Source organism: Hemitrygon akajei, chromosome 8, assembly GCF_048418815.1.
Source record: "Hemitrygon akajei chromosome 8, sHemAka1.3, whole genome shotgun sequence".
NCBI classification, from domain to species: domain Eukaryota; kingdom Metazoa; phylum Chordata; class Chondrichthyes; order Myliobatiformes; family Dasyatidae; genus Hemitrygon; species Hemitrygon akajei.
In genome coordinates, this window is record NC_133131.1 from 95505128 (window position 1) to 95529683 (window position 24556).

Consider the following 24556-nt stretch of genomic DNA (forward strand, 5'->3'; position numbering starts at 1 on the left):
AGGTCAGCTGATCACTGTAGTAAATGGTTACAGAATGAAAACTATCATGCACAGGAAATCTTGACTACAGTTCAAATGAAGAGTGATATTTATGTCAGCAGTTATGGAAGAACCATCAGTTGAATAATAATATAAATTTAAGAAATTAGAAGAAAGCCATTAAGCTCACTGTGTTCATTCTGCCTAATAAAAGAAGCCTTTAGGTTACTCTTTCTTTTCAGCTCTTGGTTTATAAGGGCGCAAGTAAATATTGCACTATTCCAGAGGTTCATCGCTGATCTGGTCTTGGGGTCCATATTCCTATAGGTTCCACAGACTCCTTGATCTACTAAAACTTAATATTATATCTCCATTCATTTAATAAATTAGATCTCTGGGTTAGTAAATTTTGGAGATTCATAATCCCTCTGACTTTCTCCCCACCACACTTACAAGAAGTAATTTCTAGACCCCTGCTACACTAGGTGAAAGAAACTTTCCCAAAATACTGACAAATTTTTTCACTAGGGAAATTAAATCTGTTTTTGATCTTTCTGTTCATCATGTATTGGAATTCACCTGTCTAGAAATCTCCATAATTTTATATCTCTCACTTAAACCTCTCGGTTTAGGCAATTTTAGTCATAGCGAACATTCCCTAGCCATTGGTCTATACTGGCTCCCAACAGTTCCATTCCCCTTTCAATTTTCCCTTCAGCTTATTCTCTCTCTCATATCAACTTCCCATTAGTGTTTTGCCATTATAAGCGTTGTATTTACAACAGTCAATTAACCTACTAGCTCATCTTTAGGATGTGGGGAGAAACCTCAAAACCTGGTGGAAACCCCGGTTGTCAAAAGGAGAATATGCAGACAATCACACAGACAGCACCCAGGTCAATTCTGAACCCATGTCCCTGCAGCTGAGAGGTAGTGCTGTACCATGTAAGATATTGCTATACTGCTGTACTATTCTTGATTGGCCACTATGTGTATCTTCTGTGTTATCTGTAATATATTGATCAGATCTGTATAGAGTACTCTAATTGTAGCCAATTAGTGTGTTGTAGAGTTCTATTATGCCCTTCCTATTTTTGTATTCTATACCCTGACATATTAAGGCAAGTATCTCTTTTGCCATCTTAATCGCCTTATTCACCTGCCTTGTTACTTGCAAGGGCCTGCAGACCACCCCTCAATAATGTCAGTTCTCAATCCATCTTAATTTATTTTTCATTTATAATCCACCACACACATTTCTTGGACATTTTAAATAAATCTCACAAAATAAAGTGCAGTTTCCCAAATTAAATTTAGGTTTGTCAGGGTATGCCTGACAAATTTTTGCAAATATTTGCAAAGTTATATGAGAACTTGTCAAGAGAAACGGGTACAGTAAAGATCATCAGCAATGAATAACGTTTTTCAGAAACTTACCCTGTCACCAGGGGGTCCAGCGGGACCAGGAGCACCAGCAGAACCAGGAGCACCCTATAAAATAGGACAGCGAATAAGCCATAGGAGTGATATGAAAAACAAAAAAAAACCCAAACTTATGGCAAAGAATTGTCGACTACCACATACCCGTGGGCCATCCATGCCTGGATTTCCTTGTGCACCTCTTGGACCAAGCTCACCCTAAAAATAAATGCATGATGAGTTAGGCTGAACGTAGGATAATACAGAAATAAGAAATGACAACACACATTATTGCATCTTAATATCTACGATTTCTTTAATAAATTGCTTTCAAGAATGTGAATAGTTCTGCATAGTTTTGGACAATATGAATTAGCCATGAGCTACACTTGTCTGGATTTACATGTCCATCTTAGAAAATATTTTAAAATCTTAAAGAAAAACAAAACTATATGTCAGAACTGTGTCTAGACAAAATAATCCATCTCTGGTTGGTAATGCTATAGAGAAACAGCAGTGCTTGTGTCCTGCCTTCGAAACTTGCCTCTTTTAAAGCTAGTAGAATGGAATTTCAGATGTGAAGTACAAAGTGTTGCCAACACAATATGGACAGCTTGGTATTATTGATTTTTTAATCCGCCTATTGAATGAGGCGTAGTCACAAAACAAACAATAGCAAGCATAGAAGAGGTTGCAAGAGTTATCATTCAGAATAGTGAATAACATGCTGTGTACTATAGCCAGGAAGAAATAAAAGAAATGAAGAACATTGTAAAGTTTTAGGGAAAAAAACTTCAAATATGGAAAAAGAATTACCTTTTCACCTTTAACACCAGGAGTTCCACCAGCACCTCTCTCACCTGGCATACCCATAGAACCTTGAGGACCTGGAGCACCAGCATGACCAGCAGCACCAACTTCACCCTAATCAGAAACAAGAAACCAATTTTGCTGAGCGTTAGTTGGTATCTTGTACTCCAATCACTACAGCCCACTTTCTTCTTCTCACAAAGGCATTTGAAATGCAAATTAGGTATTTGAAAAGCTATTAGTGTTCTGGCTGATTAAAAATTAGTCCAATCAGTATGATCAAGTCAGACAAAACTAAATGCAATTTGCACATGGAAGATTGAAGCATGGGCCCTAGCCTTGCAGAGAATAATGAGCCTGCTACATTTTCTGCTATCCAGTGATCAAGTCCACACATACTTTTGTAGATCTTTTGCTGGAAGATGCAGTTTCCCACTTCAGTGGTGAGGCTATACCTTCTGCACAGGTGTCAGATCACTCAGAGTGAGAGTGGAGGGCAAAGCTAGTATCAGAATTACTGACTAAAACAGTAATAGGCAGCAAAGATATGCCCTGAACTTATCTGACTGTCAAAGTAATCAAAAGCTATGAATCTTGCTGGCTTTTAAGAACTACGTATTTGAAAACATTAATTGTTAAAAAGGTTAGTGGTTAGTACAACAATTACAGTATGGGCAACCCGGGTTCAATTCCCACTGCTGCCCGCAGGAAGTTTGTACGTTCTTTCCGTGACCACGCGAGTTTCCTCCGGGTGCTCCGGTTTCCTTCCACAGTCTAAAGATATACTGGTTGGTAGGTTAATTGCTCATTGAAATTGTGGCGAGATTAGCTAGGATTAACTTGGTGGATTGCTGAGTGGTGTAGCTCAAATGGCCAGAAGGACCTGTTCCATTCTGTATCTCAATAAGTAAATAAATAAAAATGAAACTATTTAATAATTATATTAACATTAAATGAATTAAAATTAAAAATTGAAGCCATTTCAAACTCTCAGTGAAGTATTAAACAGTTAGTTGGCACGTGGCTCAACTAGTAGAATCGGTTTCAGTCCTGATCTCTGTGTTGAATCTACACGGTCTCCCTGTGACTGCATATGGATTTTCCCCAGGTGCTTATGTATTTTCATAAGTTATTTGGTCTCTACAAATTGCCCCCACAATTTGGGTGAGTGGTAGAATCTGTCAGTGGGGATGAGGGATGAATAAAATGGAATTAATTTTAAATTGGTGGTTGATGGTTAGCCCACTACATCAAAGGGCTTGTATCCATATTGTATGATGTTCCCCCATCCCCACCCCAAAGTTGAAAAAAAAATTAAATATTTGAATAAATTAAAAATGATAAATTATAAATAATCAAATTATTTAAAACAATTAAAGAGGTCTTAAGTATATATACATTGCTTATCCCCTTGAAGACATCCTACTGCACTGATTTAATGTCCTGCACCACGTATAATCACTACAACTTTGAACTTCATCAGTAAACTCAGTTCTAGACTCTCAGAAGAGCAGAGAAAGGTTTGGGAATTCTGCATTTGTGATCGCATATCTTGAGCCTGCCATGATTTCCCCACAAGATCTGGCCAATGAAAGCCAGAGAAACTGAAAGATGTGAACATTCTCTCCCTTTGATAAAGTGTGTATAAAATATGGGAATTTTTTTTTTAGAAAATATTAAAATTAACCTGCAGGTATTTTTCATAAGCACAATGTTTATATTCTAACTTTCCCTGGCAGTAAAGGGTGTTAAGTTATGAGCTCACTGGAATGTATTTGACTTCATACAGATATGCTGGGAATGCAGCTTCAATTCCATGAGGGGTGGCATAACCCCTAAAAACAAAGGCGAGAGTGATGAGTTTGTCAGTCTTCATTCGGGAGCCAGTTTTTTTTTGTTTGATGCATGATTTAATCAAGTTATACATGATTTATACATGTGTTTGCTGAAACTGAATTTGCAATGAATATAAATTATTTTTCTTTCAATATTTTCCATATATTTAAGGTTATGCTTCCTTGATCAAATTAGTCTGATATGATGTTAATGAAGGAATATCACTCAACTAAATTGACAAGTGCCTTAAATATCAGGACTTTTCAAAATGCAGTAATCTCTGATTGGATGTAAGTATAATGTTCTGCTAAGTAGTTCTCTTCTGTTATGCAGATATGTATTTACTCAAATAACTTTTTCAACTTTCTGTAAACTACTATGTCAAATATGTTTATCATGATTCTTAGACTGAAGGAAAAAAGCTTCAAATTATGATGGCCTAATATTGATCCATACTACAGATTTAGATTAACTAAACATTGTATCAAATTGCAGTTGAACCTTCATCAAAGTGAACTATCAATGAAACTATCAAATTGTGAAAGTTCTTAAAAAATAATTTAGCAACTCAAATCACTAATTAGCTGTTTTGTGGATTTGTCTCACATCATATGAATAGTTGTGATATCCATGTTTAGATTTCATAACACAAAATGTAAAATCTCTCATGTTATTCAGAATCTTTTGGAAAACAGGCAACAGTGGAATTGTTTCACTTTCAACATACCTTAGCACCATCATTGCCAGGGGAACCTGGGGCACCACGAGGCCCAGCAGGACCTGCAGCACCCTGATGGCCTCGTTCACCCGGAGCACCTCGCTCACCCTAAAAAAGGGAAACATGAAGTATGCACTTAAGTCATGATTTGTAATCTTAGCTAAACTCAAGGCTCAAAATCACAGAAGAGTGTTCAATTTACCCTTGAGCCAGAAGTGCCTTGACTCCCAGGGTCACCACGGATACCCTGTGATGAAACGAAAAGGGGAGAATATGTATGAATTTTTTTAAGTATCACTTTACATGGTAAAATTCAATTTCATATTAAAAAATAAACAAACTCGTCCATTACAATGTTTTTCCTCTTGAATTACTACGAGCAATTTAAATTTATGAGAGGTGGTTCGAGAAGGAAACCATACCCTTAAAAGGGTATAGTGAAGAATAATATAGAAAGTGGTCAGTCTTTGGTGTGAATATCACAAATATAAAAGGCAAATTTTAACTCCGAGAGTTGGAATTGGAATCCAGCAGAGCATATAGAGTGTAGATTATGCAAAGCATCTGACTTTCAATCTATTGACATAAAGCACTGAAAATTAGACAGGTTCTATTCTATTCTATTGAATCACATGGAGAGTGATCATAAAAATCTAAACTAAATTTCTTTATCAGAATTTACTTTGTATAATTTTAAGTAGTGTTATAGTGCATTGACTGTAAATGAGTGGTGAAAGGCTAACAGGAAAGGTTAATTGATACATGATTGCTAGTTAGATGTAACAGGATAAATTCTGTCTTCAATATTTTTGTATATGAAATTAATCTTAATAAGATCAGAACCTCAGATTTATAAACTGACATTTGCTCCATTGGAATTTTGTGTACCATTACAGCCTTATTAGCACTTAGGGGCCCTACAGCATACTTGGAGCAAATGCACTCTAAATTCTATAGTCGGTGATGAAGTTGCTATGCAACCGCTCCCAGGGGAACTTTCTATAAACTGGTCAGTCCACTAAGCTTTTATGATATTACTGTTGAGCACACTTACAAAGAGGTCTTCCACAAGAAAACAGCATCTATCTTCAAGCCATTCAGGCCATGCCATTGGGAAGGAGGTATAAAAGTCACAACCACCAGGTTCAGAAACAATCATTACTCTAGAAATATCAGCTTCCTGAATAACTTCACTCGCTTCATTTCCAAAATGATTTCACAACCTACAGACACACTTTCAAGCACTCTACAATTCATGTGCTCAGTATTATTTATATATGCAAATAATGTGCAAATATATCTACAAATATGTCTTCTTTTGCACATTGGGTAATTGTCAGTTTTACATATGTATAGTCTTTGACAAATTTTATTGTATTTCTTTATTTTCCTATAAATGCCTGTAAAAATGAATCTCGTGTAGTATATTGTGATATGTGAGTACTTACAATAATTTACTTTGACTTTAGAGGTGCTTAAAAAATTATACTGACATTTGCTTAACTTAGATTGTGAGGACCAAGTGAATAAATCTGTAGGTAGTTTACCAATAATATTTTAAAGGCGGCTACCTGTGAATTTTAAAATATTTCTTCTCAGGATTTGGGTGCCTGGTCCAATAATGAGTGTGGTGAATGCTTGTTGCTTGATTTTGTGCGGTATTTGTCAAAGTTCATTACTTTAGTACTTTGTACGCTCTTTCAAATCATTCAGCTTCAAATAATAAGTGTTATATTTGTGTTTCATAGATTAGTCAGTTAGTTGTTTTCTTACCCTATCACCGGGTTTACCAGGTTCTCCAGCTGCACCAGAAGGACCAGGGAGACCCTAAAGTGAAAGAGGAAATAAAAACTAGACATTAATATTTGCTGAGATTAACTCCAAATACTAAAGATTTTAATATTTAAACATCATTTAGTAGTCTACATTTATAAAATATTTTAACTTACTTTTCATTTAAGAATTGAAAAATGAGAAATTGCCTCATGTCAGATCTTTCTAAAAAGCTGTACTAAATTTTGAAGGCTGTAAATTATCAGAAATATAGCTAAAGATGAAAATACATAAGTTATGGAATCAGATCCAACTCTCTAATACTGTCAGTGGAACAAAAATCTAAACAAAGAGGAAACTGAGCATGATACAATGATATTATTGAGCATGCAGCCCATCATTAGTATTAATCAATGCAGATATTCTTCATCTTTGTCACCAGTCATTTGCCCTTCAGCTATATTTAACATTTTGCAAATATTTAATCTCAAATATTCCTTTTTGTCATTTCAAGAACTAATTAATTCATTAGTGCTGTTTCTCAGGAATATCTGTTTCATTTAAAAACCTATTGCATTCTAATGAAATGAAGAGTTAGTTAATATATTTTAGGTGGAATCCAAGTGGGTAGCAGAGGTTATACCTTTAGCTAACTACAGCCTGCAACTAGCTGAGTAGATTCAGACTTGGTAATCATTTGTTTACCTATTTGGAACTTGCAGTTTCAGAATTTACAAAATGATATTATAATTGACAGTATTAATCTAATGTCTACTGCAAAGCAAAACAAAAGAACTATGAAAATGATTCAAATAGTGTTGTTGCATTTGCTACAGAAAATCAAGCCATGTTCAGTTAGGAACACACATCATCATCTGTTGCCTTTTACTTGGGCAAAGACCTACAAGTCTTTATTTTCATTTAAATATTTACAATACATCTATGATAAAATCTTTTTGCCTATTCTATGCTCATTATATGAAAGTGTTATTTATAACAACATTCTATCTTTACCCTTGTCAGTAGGAAGAAATCCATATTCAGAAACAAACCTGGAATCCAGCACTGCCTGAGGGTCCTTGTTCACCTCTAGAACCAGTAAGACCCTAAGGGTAGCAACAATAAAACCGTTTGCATTACAAAGTAGTTAAGTATTGGCTAAATTTTTATTGTGACATCTATATATGCATGTAATAAGTTAAAAATTAAATGAATCAATTTTGTAATTATGTTGTCATTAACAAAATCTGTCATTTTGTTGTAATTAAAAATCAACATCAAATTTGATGTTCATTACTATCAATGTCTATTTGCTTGAACATATATATTAAATAAACATAATGTGCAACTAAAAACAAATTTTAAAACAACATCTTTCATGCTCTATGATTTCAATGTTTACATTCCACCTAAAATCAGGACAGTTTTCAGATCAGTAATGATTTACTTACTACAACACCAGTAGCACCTTGGGCTCCAGTCTCACCATCTTTGCCAGGAGCACCCTGAAGCACAAAGTAACCAGAGGAAAATGTTGTTAGTGCAATTATTATATCACTAAACATTCTTTATTGTCACTCCTTATTGTATATATGTTTAGTGCTGCTGTTTAAATGTCAGAATGAATTGGTAAAATTAATGTTGTCACTGTTGGAGATCTCCCTGCTACTATATTCTATGACTGATCTTCCTGAGGTATAACTGATTAACATTCTTTTCTGCATTTTTGTAAATGTACTTTCAGTCTTTTTTTATTCTTTGGTTTAGGAGCTTCAGCAACTTTATTTTTAAGAACAATTTTTTAAGATAATGGGAATGATTTCCCTTTCTCCTACGCTTTGGAGACAATTTTCAATCATTGTCCATTGCCTTGAAGGATTGTGGCCCAGTAGTCTCTAGCATTTCTTCCCCTAAGTAAAAAGAGTTTATTTATATATGTAAATTAGAGATTTAGGAGGATGATTGCTATGTTGAATAAAATATGAATGGAATATGCCCCAGATATGACAAGCATTAGGCAGCTTAATCTATTTGCACAGAGAGACTTGTAATAAATACATTTTCAGTTCTGAGGTTCTTATGATGTTTGGGGGGGCGGGGGTTCATTCACCTCTTTACATTTTGGACCAAGATCCTTCATCAATACTCATGGAAAGTCCTGAAGAAGGGTGTTGAACCAAAATTCTGACTGTTCATTTCCCTTCATAGATGCTGCCTCGTCTGCTGTGTTCCTCCAGCACTTAGTGTGTGTTGTGTTGCTCAATGGTTCCAGCATCTACAGAATCCCTTCTGAGCAGCAAAGATCAAATAAGGTGCAAAGCTGGAAATAATAGGTGCTTAGTGACTCAGGGAGGCAGCAGCTGCAACCTCAATGCATGAAATGGAAATTACTCCCTATGCTTCCAAGGAATTACTCACTTTTTTGGGAAATTAAGAAAATCACTTGATTTATGCCATGAAATAATGACATATAAATCCTGATTCACATGACTGAAAGTCTACCCTCTCCTACTTTGATGGTCAATTTTATTTCTGTAGAAGTCGATATGTTGCATTTCCGGCAAATGTGATTAAATTCTTTTAAAGTAAAAACATAAATTCTGGAGAAATTTGTGAAGTTGTCTAAATATTTCAAACTTTAATGGTCAGAAGTCACCTGTATCGATCTTGTCAATAACTCTATGCTAATAATTAAATAAGTCCATCTAATTAAAATATGTTAATATTCTGCTTTATATATAGACTGAGAAACTTAAGAGAAAATAAAGGCATTTAGTATCAGAAGAGTAGCTTATATCCTTATATGCTACTACACTTAAAGTAGATAAACAGGAACAATGACATTTGACTGTATTGTGTATAAGCTTTACACAGTGCATATATTAAACAATGTGTTTTAGTTTATGCATTGTTCATGCAACTAATCATCAGAGATATTTATGTCATTAAACATACCCTTTCACCAGCAGAACCAACAGCTCCTCTGTCACCAGGTTTACCAGGTGCTCCCTGGATAATAAGACAAATTGTTTTCATTAATCTTTAGCTTTTTCAAAAGCAAACTTCTACCAATTATTCTGACTCTCTAATTATCTGACATAACTAACAAGATTTGTTTCTGAATGAAAATTCACAATTTAATTCTGAGACATTTGATGGTCACAGAGCAGGTGACGATCAATAAGTGTTTTTAACATCCAGCACTTCTGTAATTCAGCTGAACTAAATAGGACAGGGACCACAATGCCAGAGAAAAGCCCACAGGCCATGTTAGGATATGGTCAACACTAAGTCTGGTTGGTAAACACACATACACACATTCACACACACACAGAAAAACACTACACACGAACACATTCCCCCACAAACAAGCATTACACACACACATGCATGAACAAATATGCACACATACAACGGAAACATATACACACTCAAACACACACACACACACACATGCATGAACAAATATGCACACATACAACGGAAACATATACACACTCAAACACACACACACACACACATGCATGAACAAATATGCACACATACAACGGAAACATATACACACTCAAACACACACACACACACACACACACGCACACACTCACACACACACTCACACACATGCACACACTCACATTCACACACAGATATGTAGTACAGACACATATGGATTATATTATTACTTTTACACACACACGCACACACAGATGACATTGTTAAAAATGACTGAAATATCAATGCATATATTTGGATCAACAAGCTGGTTTTTATGATGTAAATACAAAAGGCTATACTGAGCACTACTTAATTCTGATTATAACAGTTGATATATATATATAAATAATCACCAATCATTGTTTATTGATCCTAAATATCAAGCTGTCTTTCCTGCAGTATAGTTATAACCAATTTTATGCAGTATATATTTAGACATTAAGGTAAGCAGTAATATTGAAAAATTTGGATTTGGAAAGGGTTTATTAGTAGCACAATTGTAAAAACCACTCAGAAAACGTCATGATATGATGTTTGACAATCAGTATACTTGCTGATAGGTTAATGATTTTATTACTTACAGAAGCACCTTTTGGACCGGGGAAGCCCATCATACCAGCCTGACCTCTTGGGCCAACAGGACCAATGGGACCAGTGCGACCTTCCTCACCAACTGCACCCTGAAACATACAATCTTAGACGATGAAACAATGCTCTTCACAAGTCTTTATGAATTTTTCTTGCAATGGTTTTATTAATTATAATGTTTATGGTTTTACTTCCATGCATGTTATTGCTAAATGCAAAGGTATTTGAATAAAAACTCTCTATTTGTTATTAATTTGTAATTACATAGTAGTTGGTATTGTAGTACAAGGTAAAATGCATAAACCAAAAACATTAGTAGGCTTTAGTATTCTGAGAGCCAAATTATATGTTGTATGAAAATATAATTTAGTCAACAAAATATGAAAATCAATTTAGGAAGCTATCCACATTAATTATCTATTGATATTACCTGCAATTATATATAAATGTCAGCAGATTTGTATTTTAATCTATAAAGTATATTGGACTGAAACAGAGGGGTTTGGTTTGGGTTACTGTGATGATAATAGTACCTTAATTATGACCAGACAGAAATGCACATAAGCATTGTGACTGAATCAAAGAAAATGAGATAGCTAATAGCAATCATTATTGTGACTTTAAATTCCTTGTGTTTGCAGCATAATTAGGATCTAATCGCCAAAATGGCAAAACATTCTTAAAAAGACTTTTCTAAAGCTTTGCCTCAGGTATTTCTGAAATTTAATTGTCTTGTTTACTGCCAGTCGTAGATAATTTCTTGCTGTGCTGTTGAAAACATTTTAAAAGGTCATCTACAAATCTAAATATTTATGATTTGCATGTTCTTAATATTTTGTAAAATTACTGATACAATACAGTCACCTTTTTGACTTAATTAAGAATTGTAATTGTTGTGCTGAACAATGATTAAATTGTTTCAAGTTACAGGGGCTTAGTTTGGTTAAGTAGTGATGAGTATACAATGTTATTGTATTATAAATAAGTAATCGTTAGTAGAACTAAATGGCACAGAAGTTGCCGTTACTGCACCAAAACTAAATTACGTTATTCAAATGGAATTTTTATAAAATAATGTTACATTAAAGGTTAGCAAAACCTAATAATTAATGCCCAATTATTATTTAAATGTCTGGGAATAATTCGAGTGTAATATTCCCATGCAATTTGCCATGCTTTATTCAAATCTATTAGATTGAATAAGCTGTCAAGAATGGGGAGCATAAAACCTAAAACCAACTTACAGCAGGACCTGATTTGCCTGGAGCACCTATATTGCCAGTACTACCTACGAGACCCTGAAAAATAACACATTACTGTAAGGTGAGAAAACTTACTGGAACACCTGGATTCCCCATACTACCAGTTCTACCAGCTTGTCCCATACGACCCTATAAATAGTGAGGAAAGGCAAAGATCTTTTATATCTCATTCCATCACATATACAATTAAGATATATTATTTTAAGTTTTCATTGAATTTATCTGTTCATTTAAAGAAACTATGAAAATCCTTCAAGAGTTAAATTCAATTTAGAATGAAGATAACTCATCGGCAAAAACAGAAGTTGGATACTCCAAAGACTGTTTAAGATATAAAAATGTAAAACACAATCGAATACCTGTCCAAGATAAGAAATAGATAATCGTGCAGAAAAAAATTATAACACGAGTTAAAACATCTAAATTATAAAACAGATTTTAATAGAAATATTTTCCTGTTCTTCTTTTCAGTAGAAATTTGAAAGTGGCTACAAACATGCTGTCATCAATTTAAGATATTATAAACTACAATCATATCAAAGGAAGACTTTTTTATATTAAGTATATAAATAAAAGGAAATATTATTCCATAATCTTTTAGTTCTATTGATTTCTACTGAGCCTCTTAATACTGCAGTTGCTTAGTAAAGTATTAACGGTTCTAGTTGATTCCTACCCGTAGACCAGGCAGACCACTTTCACCAGGACGACCCTGGTCACCAGGAGGCCCTCTGACACCAGCAGGACCAGTTTCACCACGTCTGCCAGCCGCACCCTAGAAATGACAAAGAAGAATGGAATTATTCTGAATGCCTTTTGTAAATGTACCTATCTAATTATTTAATAAGAAGAAAGAAGTATCACTTTGTAGAAAATACATTTCTCATTTTTACTTGATTTGTTAGTATTAACAAAGCAAAGTTTACCATGGAACCAGCTGCTCCATCACGACCTGAAGGACCACGGCTACCAGCGGCACCCTGAAAATAAAATTCAAAGCGAGAATGAAAACCTACTTAACCAGCAAACATGAGGAAATCTGCAGATGTTGGAAATTCAAACAACAACACACACAAAATGCTGGTGGAACACAGCAGGCCAGGCAGCATTTTGTGTGTGTTGTTATCTACTTAACCATATCTCTTTTTGAACTTTACAAGTGTTAACTTACTCGGAAGTTGCCAATAAACAGCAATAATCCAGAAATATTTTCCCATTTACCTTAATTTTTTTTAGTTATAGTGCGTGAAATCATTACAAATTGCATAGCCTCATGTTGGGCAGGCAAAAATTACAACACATTCTGTGATCAGCATAAACAAAACCCTTCAGTCTTTCTTAAAGAGTCCCATGAAGAGTTAAAAATTAAAACAATCAATAGTATTAAAAAAATTAAAAATACATTGTGAGAATTCTGAAATTCTTAACAATGCTAGGTTCAATAGGTCAGAAACATTTTGCTCACTGAAAACAGAAAATAGAAGCTCAACTATATTGTTACGTAACTAAAACTATTGAATTACAGTATCAAACTGTTGATTAGTTTATAAAATTAAAGATCTGAATATATTATAGTTTAGTCTTTAAAGTTTAAAGTGAACTGTACCCTTTCACCGGGAATTCCTGGTAGTCCCCGAAGACCAACTTCACCACGGATACCCAGCTTGCCTTGTTCACCAGATGGACCATGGTGACCTGCAGGTCCAGCTTCACCCTGATTTTCACAGAAAAGTGCAGACGTTACTGGCAGTCGGCAGGGAATTTCAAGGCAATCAAAATTACAGAATAAAATATCCAACTATATGAGAATGAACACATAAGACAAAAAATGCTTACAGGCTCGCCTTTATTACCAGTCACACCCTTGATACCTTGAGGACCGGGATCACCCTAAGGAGAATAAAAGAAAAGGGTTATTACAAATACAGTTATTGCCTCCAGTTGGGTGAAGTACTTATACAGTTACTTTGCATATTTTACTTACAGGGAGCCCTCTAAGACCTGCGGGACCCATAGCACCTGCAGGGCCGGGCAGACCACGGGCTCCTGGAAAGCCGGGAGCACCTGCGATACCTGGAGCACCCTATGTGTAAAGAAAACACAAGAACAATATTGCATACATGAGAAAGCAATTGAAGAGTCATTGAAGATGTGTGCCCAATGTAAACCTACCATTGCACCCTTTGATCCAGCGAGACCGTTGTTACCTGCATTGCCCTAGGATTTAAAAAAAATGAATATAGCAAGAGGAATAATTTCATTTGCATCAAGTCAAGTCTCAAAACGCAATAATGGTATTGCAATGACAAGTACTTACAGGAAGACCCATTGGGCCAACAGGACCTGCAACACCAGGTTCTCCTCTCACCCCCTGAGCACCAGATGGACCAGTTGGACCTACCGGGCCAACCTCACCCTATATTACACAGAAATAAAAGCAAGTCAGATTGTGAATTCATTGTAGATTGTAATCACAGGTATAAAGTATTTATTAACTGCTAATTCACAAAGTACTTGGCTTGTCTGCTATACAATAAGCTCCTCTATCTGTAATATGACTTCTGAACACTACTCACCATTTCTGCTTTCCAAAGGGCATTACTATTTCCTATCGTGTTTACTCAATTTGTTTTTATTAAAACTCCAAAGCAACTAGAATGATAAATACAGTGGATCTCATGTACCTAATAAAAATATAAATCAGTACATAACACTTATTTCACCAGCATCCAGAAAATGGCCTAAAACTTAAAATGTTTTACAGCTGGAATAAATTATATTGTTACTGTTAGTCTTTTTAGCCACCAAACTGCAAGTTTCAAAACATTAGAAGAACATTTAATCCAATTCATTAAAGGTGTCCCTTTGGTTTTATTTAGCAATCCGAATTATTTGAAACCTAATTATCAGGGCAATGACATAGAATTATACATTTATGTTGCTCAAGTTCAATAATTTAATTTATTAATGTATAAAGTCTCCTTTCCTTGGTTTATATATGGACAATCATATATGAATCCTTCACTTTATTGACTAATTGTGGTTCTGAGTATTGAAAAAAGTCAAATCTGTAGTAGTAGAAAATTAAATCTGTAACTTCTACAGCGACTAGCTGAGAAACACAATAATTTTATGGAGAGCTAGCCTTGATAATTCACAACATGAAATAAGCTATAGCAGTATAGCAGTCCTGACGAAGGGTCTCGGCCCAAAACGTCGACAGCGCTTCTCCCTATAGATGCTGCCTGGCCTGCTGTGTTCCACCAGCATTTTGTGTGTATAGCAGTAATAATTTTTTTGGTCAATTTCTACATGAACATGATAACTAATTTAATTTTGAATACCCACACCAAGAAATAATCACTTTTTGTTTTGTTGTTTCAACAAGTTTTCCCAAGAATGTTAATAAAAGTGTAAGATTTGCATTATTAATATCTATTTCCTAACATATTGTAACAGTTACCAATTGAAGGATGGTCGTGACTTAACATTTTATGAGAGTCTATCTTACACACATGTTAACTTACAATTATGACACTAAAATGGCGTGTCTGTGTATATATTAGTGTATATAGTGATGCACCAGTGATGCAAAGCAGCTATGTAACCTCAGAATCATCGAAAAGGGAAGCACAGAAAGAACACTTGGTGCAGCTGAGAAACCTAATTAATAAACAGAGGCCACATTACAGCTTCTGAGTATTGCTCCTCGGATTGTAGTGGTATACGTCATATTGGTTCCCATGTGGCTCACCGAAAATTAAACTCAAATAATTATTCTTGTTTGCACTAGCCTTTCTAGAAAGCGTTCTTGAGATAAAATGTTCATAATTACCTTACTTAAGGAATTTACAACTTAGTATTGTACTTTATGTACCTTAACACAATATTGAATGCAACAACTTTTACATTTGTGTAGTAAAAAGTTAAACGTTTGGTCTGTGTAACATTCTATTCGAGTAATAGAATCAGTTATTGTAATTTATTAAGAACCATCTGCTTTACAACAGTACTGTGTGAACTCTAATCAAGATATGATTTAAAGAATGTTTAAAAGACGTACTATTTTATAGTGGTGACTAATAGATTTGTAAATAACTTATTTAAGATATGGTTTCTAATATTTATATATAAAAATTTAACCTATCCCTCAATCATTATAATTATGTACCATTAAATTTCACTTTCAAATAACATCACTCAGAAATTCACAATTTGTGAGAATATAAAATATTGAATTACCTTGAGACCAGCAATGCCTGGGAAACCTGGAGGACCAGCTAAACCAATGGGTCCCTAGAAACCAACAACAACAAAACACATTTACCTTCTAATCATTTTACAAATGCAATATGCCAAGCAACTCATTATTTCTCAAATATCTTCCTGAGCAAAGTTGCTAAAGACTGTTACAATGGAGAAGATAGTTAAATCCATTTAAGGTCAGAAATTCAGATCAGATGTATGTGCCTAGAGAGATAATATTCCAGAGATAGTCCTTCTCCTATCCCAAATTATGCCATCAATCATTTAATGGATGACCATGAATAATAATTTAAATCAAAGTTATTTATCAGCTAACATCATTTGATATTATACTTTTATGTTAATAATGTGCAACCTGTTGCAGAAATGCTTCAGTGTGAGGATAGGAGACAGTTACAACCATCTCCCTCCATTTCACTCTATAGAAAACAAAAATTGAATGTATAAGAGGTGAGTATAAACAACAGTGGGTAAGCACAAACACTATGCTTAACACTTAAGGCTATTTTTTTCCTCCCATATACCATATCTTTAACTGAATATCAGGGTTTCCTGTTATTCTTGTGGGTACAGGGAAGTATATGAACCACAATCACATTCCAGTTGAAGAAGTTCCACTTGCTATAGTTTATGTTAGCTGAAACAATTATAGCTTAGTCTTTCCAAACTGAACTCTCAAAGAGAATAGCTCTCCACAGGAGCCACTGAACTGCAGAATTCTTACATAATTTTCCACTTAAAGATATCTGCATAATGTTAAATACATGATAACCCAAAGATCAGTGTGAGGTACAACTGGCTACATAGCCCCAGAGTCTCAGATTCATTCTGGATCTCGGGCACCGTCGGCATGGAGTTTATATATTCTCTGGTGTCTGTGGAGTAGTTGATGGGAATATGGGGAGAATAAGAAATGCATAGAATTAAAGTAGGATTTGTGCAATTGGGTAGTTGATGGTCCACATGGGCTCAGTAGGGTGAAAGGCTGGTTTTTATGCTCTCTCTCTCTGACTATGCAAGATGCATACTTACAGGAGGGCCTACAGGTCCTGACATTCCATCACTTCCTCTACTCCCCTTCAATAAAGCACAAAAACCTTCGTTAATAAATGTACCAAAACCCGAGGTTGTACAACATCAAACGAGAGATCATTATGAGATATCAATTATATTAAAACACTGACATAGATTCTTCCATAAAAGTAACAAAATGGAATACCATAGCACAACACTACAGAAACAAATCACTTGTGTGCGTTACTGACTCCTCTAAAGTAAAATTAACAATCGGATTTAAAGCCCCATTTTCATTTAGTACAAATATATGATGAAGATTTGGTACAGGGCCTCAATTACTGGGAAGGAAGATTTTCAAACAGTAATTGGAAAATCTTCCAATTGGATCGGATGACTGTCCACCAGACCCAATAAATAAGGCTCTCCACCAAGAGTAATAATACAGGAAATTCTAAAGATGAACTCCTGATCTCTGTTTACCTTGTCATGGCTTTTGCATTTTATTTACAAAAAATAATACAAGATACTTGTCTACTTGCTTTGCAAATTGTCTGTAACACCATTGTTTCTGATGTTTTCTTTTTCCCTTTGTACTGCCTTGATGTGCTTATGGAATGGATGGCATGCAAACAAAAGTATTTCACTGTATCTTGGTTCAGGTGACAAAAATAAACCGATTACCAATGACCAAACGGAAAGAGTGTCAGAAAATGGAAACTCACAGTTGCACCAGGAAGTCCAGGACTACCTCTTTCACCTGTTGAACCACGAAGACCCTGTATACGAAAGAGAAAATATGAGCTTATTTTCGCTAAGAGTGCTTTTTTTTCCCTGTAAACACAAATGCAAGAAACATACTGGTTTCTGAACAGCTCACTTTTAATTTGCTTTCGATGCTTATACATCGAAATGTGGAAGGCAGGGAGTAGTAGGATGTCAACTGCCAGGTTGTCTGATTATCCACTCTGCTGCTGGAATCAGCACTGGCAGCACTTCACATCCAGCTCCTGATCTTAACACCAGTCATGGGCAACACACCCAACACATCATTTAAGCCATGATTGGACAGTTAAGCACACACAGGTAAACAGCTTATCATTTCTCATTATTCTAAATTGTAAAATAACAGTACATACAGTACTGTGCTCAGTTCTGGTCACCTCACCACAGAAAGGATGTGGAAACACTTAGAAAGGGTACAGAGGAGATTTACAGGGATGTTTACAGAGATTGGGGAACATGCCTTATGAGAATTGGTTGAGTGAACTCGGGCTTTTCTCCTTGGAGCAACGGAGGATGAGATGTGACCTGATAGAGGTGTACAAGATGATGAGAGGCATTGATTGTGTGGCTGAAATGGCTAACACGAGAGGGCACAGTTTTAAGGTGCTTGGAAGTAAGTACAGAGGAGATGTCAGGGGCAAGTTTATTATGCAGAGAGTGGTAAATGCGTGGAATGGGCTGCCGGTAACAGTGGTGGAGGTGGATACGATAGGGTCTTTTAGGAGACTCCTGGATAGGTACATGGAGCTTAGAGAAATAGAGGGCTATGGGTAAGCCTAGTAATTTCTAAGGTGGGGACATGTTTGGCACAACTTTGTGAGCTGAAGGGCCTGTGTTGTGCTGTAGGTTTGCTATGTTTATATTACCTTTTTTTTGATTTCTTGCAATTTGAGATATTGCAAGCGAATTTTTTAAAACTTTTTTTAATAATCTATAATTTGTAAAACTAAGCTGTCATGACATACAAAGCAAAATAAAACCATTCCTCATTTAGAACAGATGATACGTACCATGAGTCCAGGGCTGCCATTTGCTCCTGGGTTGCCTGTTTCACCCTGGGATAAAATAAAACAATGTGAAGTCTAATATTTGCTTTCCATAGCATGTATAACAGTATATAATCTGTGACAATTCCACTTAACCTTATAACAAAGATCTCACAGCTTAATGAGTGCCAATGAGTTTTAGCAACCAAAGTACTACTTTCAATACCAATAGAAATAGAATCATCAGATAATTTGAGATGAACAATTAAAAGAAAAGAAAAATAATGACTTGGCTGAAATTTGCATGGATTATTTCTTGTGAACACAACAAACTGGACATATGTGGTTAAGCTTTTGTACTGATTCTTATTTAATCTGGAGCATCACAAACAAATGACAGAATTACAATAAAAAACCTTACAAAAGTTAGTTACAGAATTAAAATGCTCTCCTAATTTTGCACTAAATTTCAAAATCTGAAGATGTGAAAACATGTGCCAGCCTATTTCAAGGTGCATTTTGTGGTAGCTATGTTTTTTTTTCATATTATCAAGTGTTTTAAGTGATTAACTTATGGATTGCAGACAAAAACAAACCTCAAAATGAAAGCTCAAACTCAGAGTCTAATGATATCTAACAAATACTCTTGAGTTCACCCTGCATAATAAAGTAATAGAAATCAGCAATGTCTATAAGGAAATGATTTAAGTGTCAAAAGCATGCAGTTATAAAAGGCTGTTAAATTTTCTGCGATAACTTTCAGTTAATGTTTGCCAAACATTTCTGTGATGAACAATTCAAGATAAAATAATAATTATTTTTGGAGTTTGGGTGTAGGATTATGGGTGACACTAGACAGTTTTGTAGAAATATTGTAGACTTAGGTTGGAGACTATTTCAAAATAACTACGTATGTTCTAATCATTATTAGAAGTTAATTTCTCAATTCATTCATACTGAATAGTCATTAGAGAAAGAGACTGGAAACTTGACAGAAGGTCTTGACAGCCATCTTTTGGAGTGGAAGGACAGTAGGGAACTGCTGATGTGGTGGAAGATGGGGAAGAGAAATAGATTTGTTTTTACCAAAGAGATTTAAGTGGATGTAGAGATTTTTGTGTGGTTGATATTAGGAAATATGATCTGCCACTACCTTTGATAAAGTTGTGTTGTCTTTGGACTTTTCAATGGAGCCACATTATTTATCCTTCATAAGTGAGTTATGTTTACAATAGAAAATGCAAGTTTTTTTCTTGTGAGATACAGTTGTATCTATAAAACTGAAATGGTTAAATTAAAAAATGTAAACCACTTCATTTGTACTCAGAACCAATACCTGACATGTCTGCTTGAGAAGTTGTTTCAGTGCAATAGTTCCCAACCTGGAATCCATGGACCCCTTACTTTATGGCACTGGTCTGTTGAATAAAAAAGTTTGGGAAGTCCTAGCCCTGTCTTAGTGGTTTATGATGAACTTCAATATTTATTTAAGATAAGCTGAGGCTAATCTTGACAAGGCAACACACACAAAATGTTGGAGGAACTCAGAAGGCCTCCATCAGGACTCAGCCCAAAATGCCCAGTGTTTACTCTTTACCATCGATGCTGCCTGGCCTGCTGAGCTCCTCCAGCATTTTGTTAGTGTTGCTTTGGATTTCCAGCATCTGCTGTTTTCTCATGTTCATCAGTTTTGAGAAAGTCTACGTTTAACTATTCAGTGCAACTTCAAAAATCGCAAGGCAACTTACCTTTCCTTTACGATATGATGAAGCAGCTAACAGATAATTTGTATAAATGGGTTGTATTCTGTCATAGAAACAATTATTGGACCTAAAATTATAAATCTGCTTCTAATTTCAGTACTGGGTCACATATGACTATGAAGCCTAATTGAGTTTTCATTGACAGAGTGAATCATGACTCATAAAATGGTCACATTTTACATCTGGTTTGTACTTACATTTCATAAGTCACTTCATGATTAAGGCATGTATGCAAGCAACAGAACTTTTGGTGCTATATTTTGATTTTTCCATGAATTTTATTGATGAACTGCTTCTCCTGTACACCCATTGTGCATAAAATTTCAAAACAGGCCCAAATTTGTTAGCAGTATATATGTTATCCATAATTAGTTTTCATTATTTAATGTATGACTGAAGAAAATGGACCAGAGACAAATGTCAGAAATGTAATGGAAAGCTCAGGGAAGAAGTGAGGTAAAAACTAATATTTCTAGTGGGAAAAGAATATTACCGTAGATTCCGGATCTTAAGCCGCTACTTTTTTCCCACATTTTGAACAGCTTTGAACTTTGCGGCCTTTAATACGGAGCGGCTAATACATGATTTTTTTCATGCCGCCTCGTAAACATTTTGCCTCGTAACAGTAGACCAATAAAATTGATGAGTAGTTCACAGAGGTCCAATGAAATTGTACGATAAATCAAGCGCACTTTCACAATTAAATTATTGTAAATCAGTCATTTGTACTCACCCTCATCAACATGGAAAACACTCGAAGCATTGTGCTGCCTTATGGCAGTTATTTAGTTTATAATATTTTCGCTTAGTAATTCATTTTCTAGTTAAAGTTAGAAGAGTTTTAACTATATTTGTTTTCTGTACTACATCGCGGGATGCTATGACGTCACACCCGGTTTCGCGGTGTCTTGTGGGAAAAATGCCGTTTGCGATAAACGGAAAGGAGGGGGGGAGCACATTACGCGAGCGGCTTTGGATCTGAGCGAACGCTGCTTTTAAGTTAAAGGCGATCAATAATTTTTCCTGGTAGGCTGCAGTATATATATTTTTTACCAGTCGTTAGGAGATATTGGAATGTTGTTCAGTAAAGAAGTATACGCAACGTATATTTAAAAGTAGCCGCATTACGGGCACGGTTCGAAAAAAAGCATTTGCAATATGTATTTGTTTTTGTTACCATATGGATTTAATTAAAAGTTAAAAAATCCTCACGTGTAATATCTTTCTGTGTAAATATCTCATATTACAACGTGGGACACCTGCGGCCGAAAATCCGGTGCGGCCTAAAATCCGGTGCGGCCTTTACAATTAAAAAATTGATTTTATTTCTAAAATTAGAGCCAGCGGCTTTTAATCAGGTGCGCTCTGTAGTCCAGAATCTACGGTAGTTTCAACTGACTTAACTGTGATCATTGCTAAGGGCTTACCTTTAAACCCATAGCTCCTGCCTCTCCCTTAACTCCATCCAAACCATTGAAACCCTGTATGCCAATGAAAAATATTATAAAATGAATGTCAGTTACTCAGAATGATGCTAATTATTTACTGCAATAAAGAATATGAAAAAGATAATATTCAACTTACGCGGTGTCCCTTTCTGCCAGGAAGACCAGGAGTTCCTGGGAAGCCACGAGCTCCCTGAAAGGGAATACAACAAAATTATCAATGTGGAAAGACGTTGTAACGGCTTCCTATTAAGGAAAGAAAAAAGTAAACAATTGCACTTGATTGATGGCCCCGTGTCTTCATAGCCAATAGTGATAAACTTCATGCAGTAGCATGACTTACCTGAGATCCAATATTACCACGATCACCTGGTTTGCCAGGCTTGCCATTTCCACCCTACAAAGAAAGATGATATCTTGGTATTAGAACAATGCCAATGAAAGAAGCATTTTACAATAAACTGTTATATTGTAATAGGAAACATTAGAACTATTGCCTGGCAGATGGATTCAGAACAGCTTCACAGACACCTCTGCTGCCATCCATGCCTATTTGCAGAGACATGGAGAACAACTAACGTTAGCCCCCTCACTGAGAGGACTGACTTGTGTCCACTCTGCTTCTCTAATAGTTTAATGGGAAACTTTGATTCTCATACATTCCCAATTTCCTTGTTTGGACTTTGCAGCACATAGTTCAGGAAGGAGGCTGAAGGTCAGAGACCGGTTCATATGAGCTTCTAATCCAACTCTGCACTCAACAACAATTCCAGGATGGAATTAGCTGTGCCCAGCTGAGGAGCCATTTACAAGCTTTAATCCAGCCATGTCTAGCATGTGTGGCACAACTTCATTAATTTAACTGAAGTCACTGACCTGGATAGCAAGTGCAAATAATTTGATTATTTTTATTGAACTTACTATCAATATTTTAATTAATTTATATTACTTTAAAGAAATTCAAAATACATTTTTTTGTTTTAATAATAATAATTTAAAAAAACTTATTTAAATATACTCTGGTTCCCTGGTTATAAATAGTTTTGATTAGCCAATGTTTAAAAGTAGCAGGAAAGAATTTTGAAAGCACATTCAGGTACTCTGGGGCCAAGTCTCAAGTGTCAGATCTATCAGCTGTGGCCTAGTCACTGCTTATGGACTACTCTGCTTCGAGGGATACCCCCTGCACCAAGGCCTGACTTGACTCCCAGGGCTGGAAAGATTTGCACTGTAAGGGAGATGCTAGATATTTAACCTTCTACTAATGAAAGTTCTCTAGTAGGAATCTAATACCATACAACTAGACAATAAATGGAAGATATTCTAATTGAAACAGATTCTTAATTGTGTGCATTTTAGAAGGGCATACTATTCTGGTAATGTGTTATTGTTTTTTAGTGCACAGTTGCATATTTACATTACTATTTTTTAAATGCACTGGAGTCAAATAAAGAATGCACATGGCTTGGCATATGCAATCCATGAAGAATTTTAACGTAATTAACCGTAATTTAAAAAAACACTAGCACTTCAAAAGTATGTAGACAATTGTTTCAGAAAGGATAGGACTGTGGAGCACTGAAGTGAAAAATCTGGTACGATCTTGTTGAGCAGCAGATCAGGAAAGAGGACATAAATGGCCTTCTGTTCTTTACAAAAAGCACTAGACGAACTCAACAGATCAGATAGCATCTGTAAAGGGATACTGATAGTTGACATTTTGAGATAAGACCCTTCACGCTGAGTTCTTCCAGTGGCTTTTGTGTCAATATTCTATCATATTACAAAATCAGATGCTTGCCGAAAAGGACTTTAATCTCATAGGTGCTATATTATCTTTGTGTTGACAATGTTGTTACTCCATCTTAATGTCATTTTGACCCCTAAAATCCATGAAAATTTTTCTTAAGTGAAAAGCTACAACACCAAGGCAATAAAAACTAGGTAATTCTAACTTAGTTCCACATAATATCAATCTAAGACTACATACACAGTATTTAAAAATATTTTCTCCTTTCACAGTAGTGACCTCAGTTTTGGACCAGAGATTCTGACATGTTTCTGATAAGGTAAGACTGCAGGACATTCCAAGTTTGCAAATAAAGGTAAACATGAAAAAGGTGCTTTAGAAAGGAAAGTTGAGCAGGTTGTGTCTCATTGGCATTTACACAAATGAGAGGTGATATAATTGGAAAATAAGGGATCTGAGAGGACTTAACTGGGTGGTTGCTAAGGATCCTTAAGGAGGAAACTAGATCAAGGGTTTGTGTTTTCAGAATTAGGAGACAACCACTTAAACGAGATGAAGCGGAACTACTTCACTAATGGGGTGTGAATCTTTAGAATTCTCCACCCAAGGGAGCTCTGGATGTTGAGTTCCTGGCTGAGACAGACAAATTGTTGGTCACAAGAGAAC

General features: G+C 35.5%; 1 protein-coding gene across 2 annotated transcripts in view; it reads right to left on the minus strand.

The window, feature by feature from the left end:
* Positions 1–24556, minus strand: part of col1a2 (collagen, type I, alpha 2) — a 51137-nt gene that overhangs the window by 15237 nt on the left and 11344 nt on the right. The window contains exons 10-34 of one of the 2 annotated variants that reach the window (XM_073054211.1): positions 22484–22537; positions 22280–22333; positions 22123–22176; positions 18957–19001; positions 17886–17939; positions 17179–17223; positions 16123–16176; positions 14198–14296; positions 14053–14097; positions 13865–13963; positions 13717–13770; positions 13487–13594; positions 12807–12860; positions 12557–12655; positions 11863–11916; positions 10612–10710; positions 9491–9544; positions 7987–8040; positions 7588–7641; positions 6536–6589; positions 4965–5009; positions 4772–4870; positions 2215–2322; positions 1564–1617; positions 1417–1470 (exon numbers count right to left, since the gene is read on the minus strand). In XM_073054211.1, coding sequence (XP_072910312.1) covers positions 1417–1470; positions 1564–1617; positions 2215–2322; positions 4772–4870; positions 4965–5009; positions 6536–6589; positions 7588–7641; positions 7987–8040; positions 9491–9544; positions 10612–10710; positions 11863–11916; positions 12557–12655; positions 12807–12860; positions 13487–13594; positions 13717–13770; positions 13865–13963; positions 14053–14097; positions 14198–14296; positions 16123–16176; positions 17179–17223; positions 17886–17939; positions 18957–19001; positions 22123–22176; positions 22280–22333; positions 22484–22537 — 1647 coding nt within the window. Of the gene's footprint in view, positions 1–1416; positions 1471–1563; positions 1618–2214; positions 2323–4771; positions 4871–4964; positions 5010–6535; positions 6590–7587; positions 7642–7986; positions 8041–9490; positions 9545–10611; positions 10711–11862; positions 11917–11955; positions 12010–12556; positions 12656–12806; positions 12861–13486; positions 13595–13716; positions 13771–13864; positions 13964–14052; positions 14098–14197; positions 14297–16122; positions 16177–17178; positions 17224–17885; positions 17940–18956; positions 19002–22122; positions 22177–22279; positions 22334–22483; positions 22538–24556 lie in introns of both variants that reach the window. The other variant, XM_073054210.1, reaches the window with a different exon arrangement.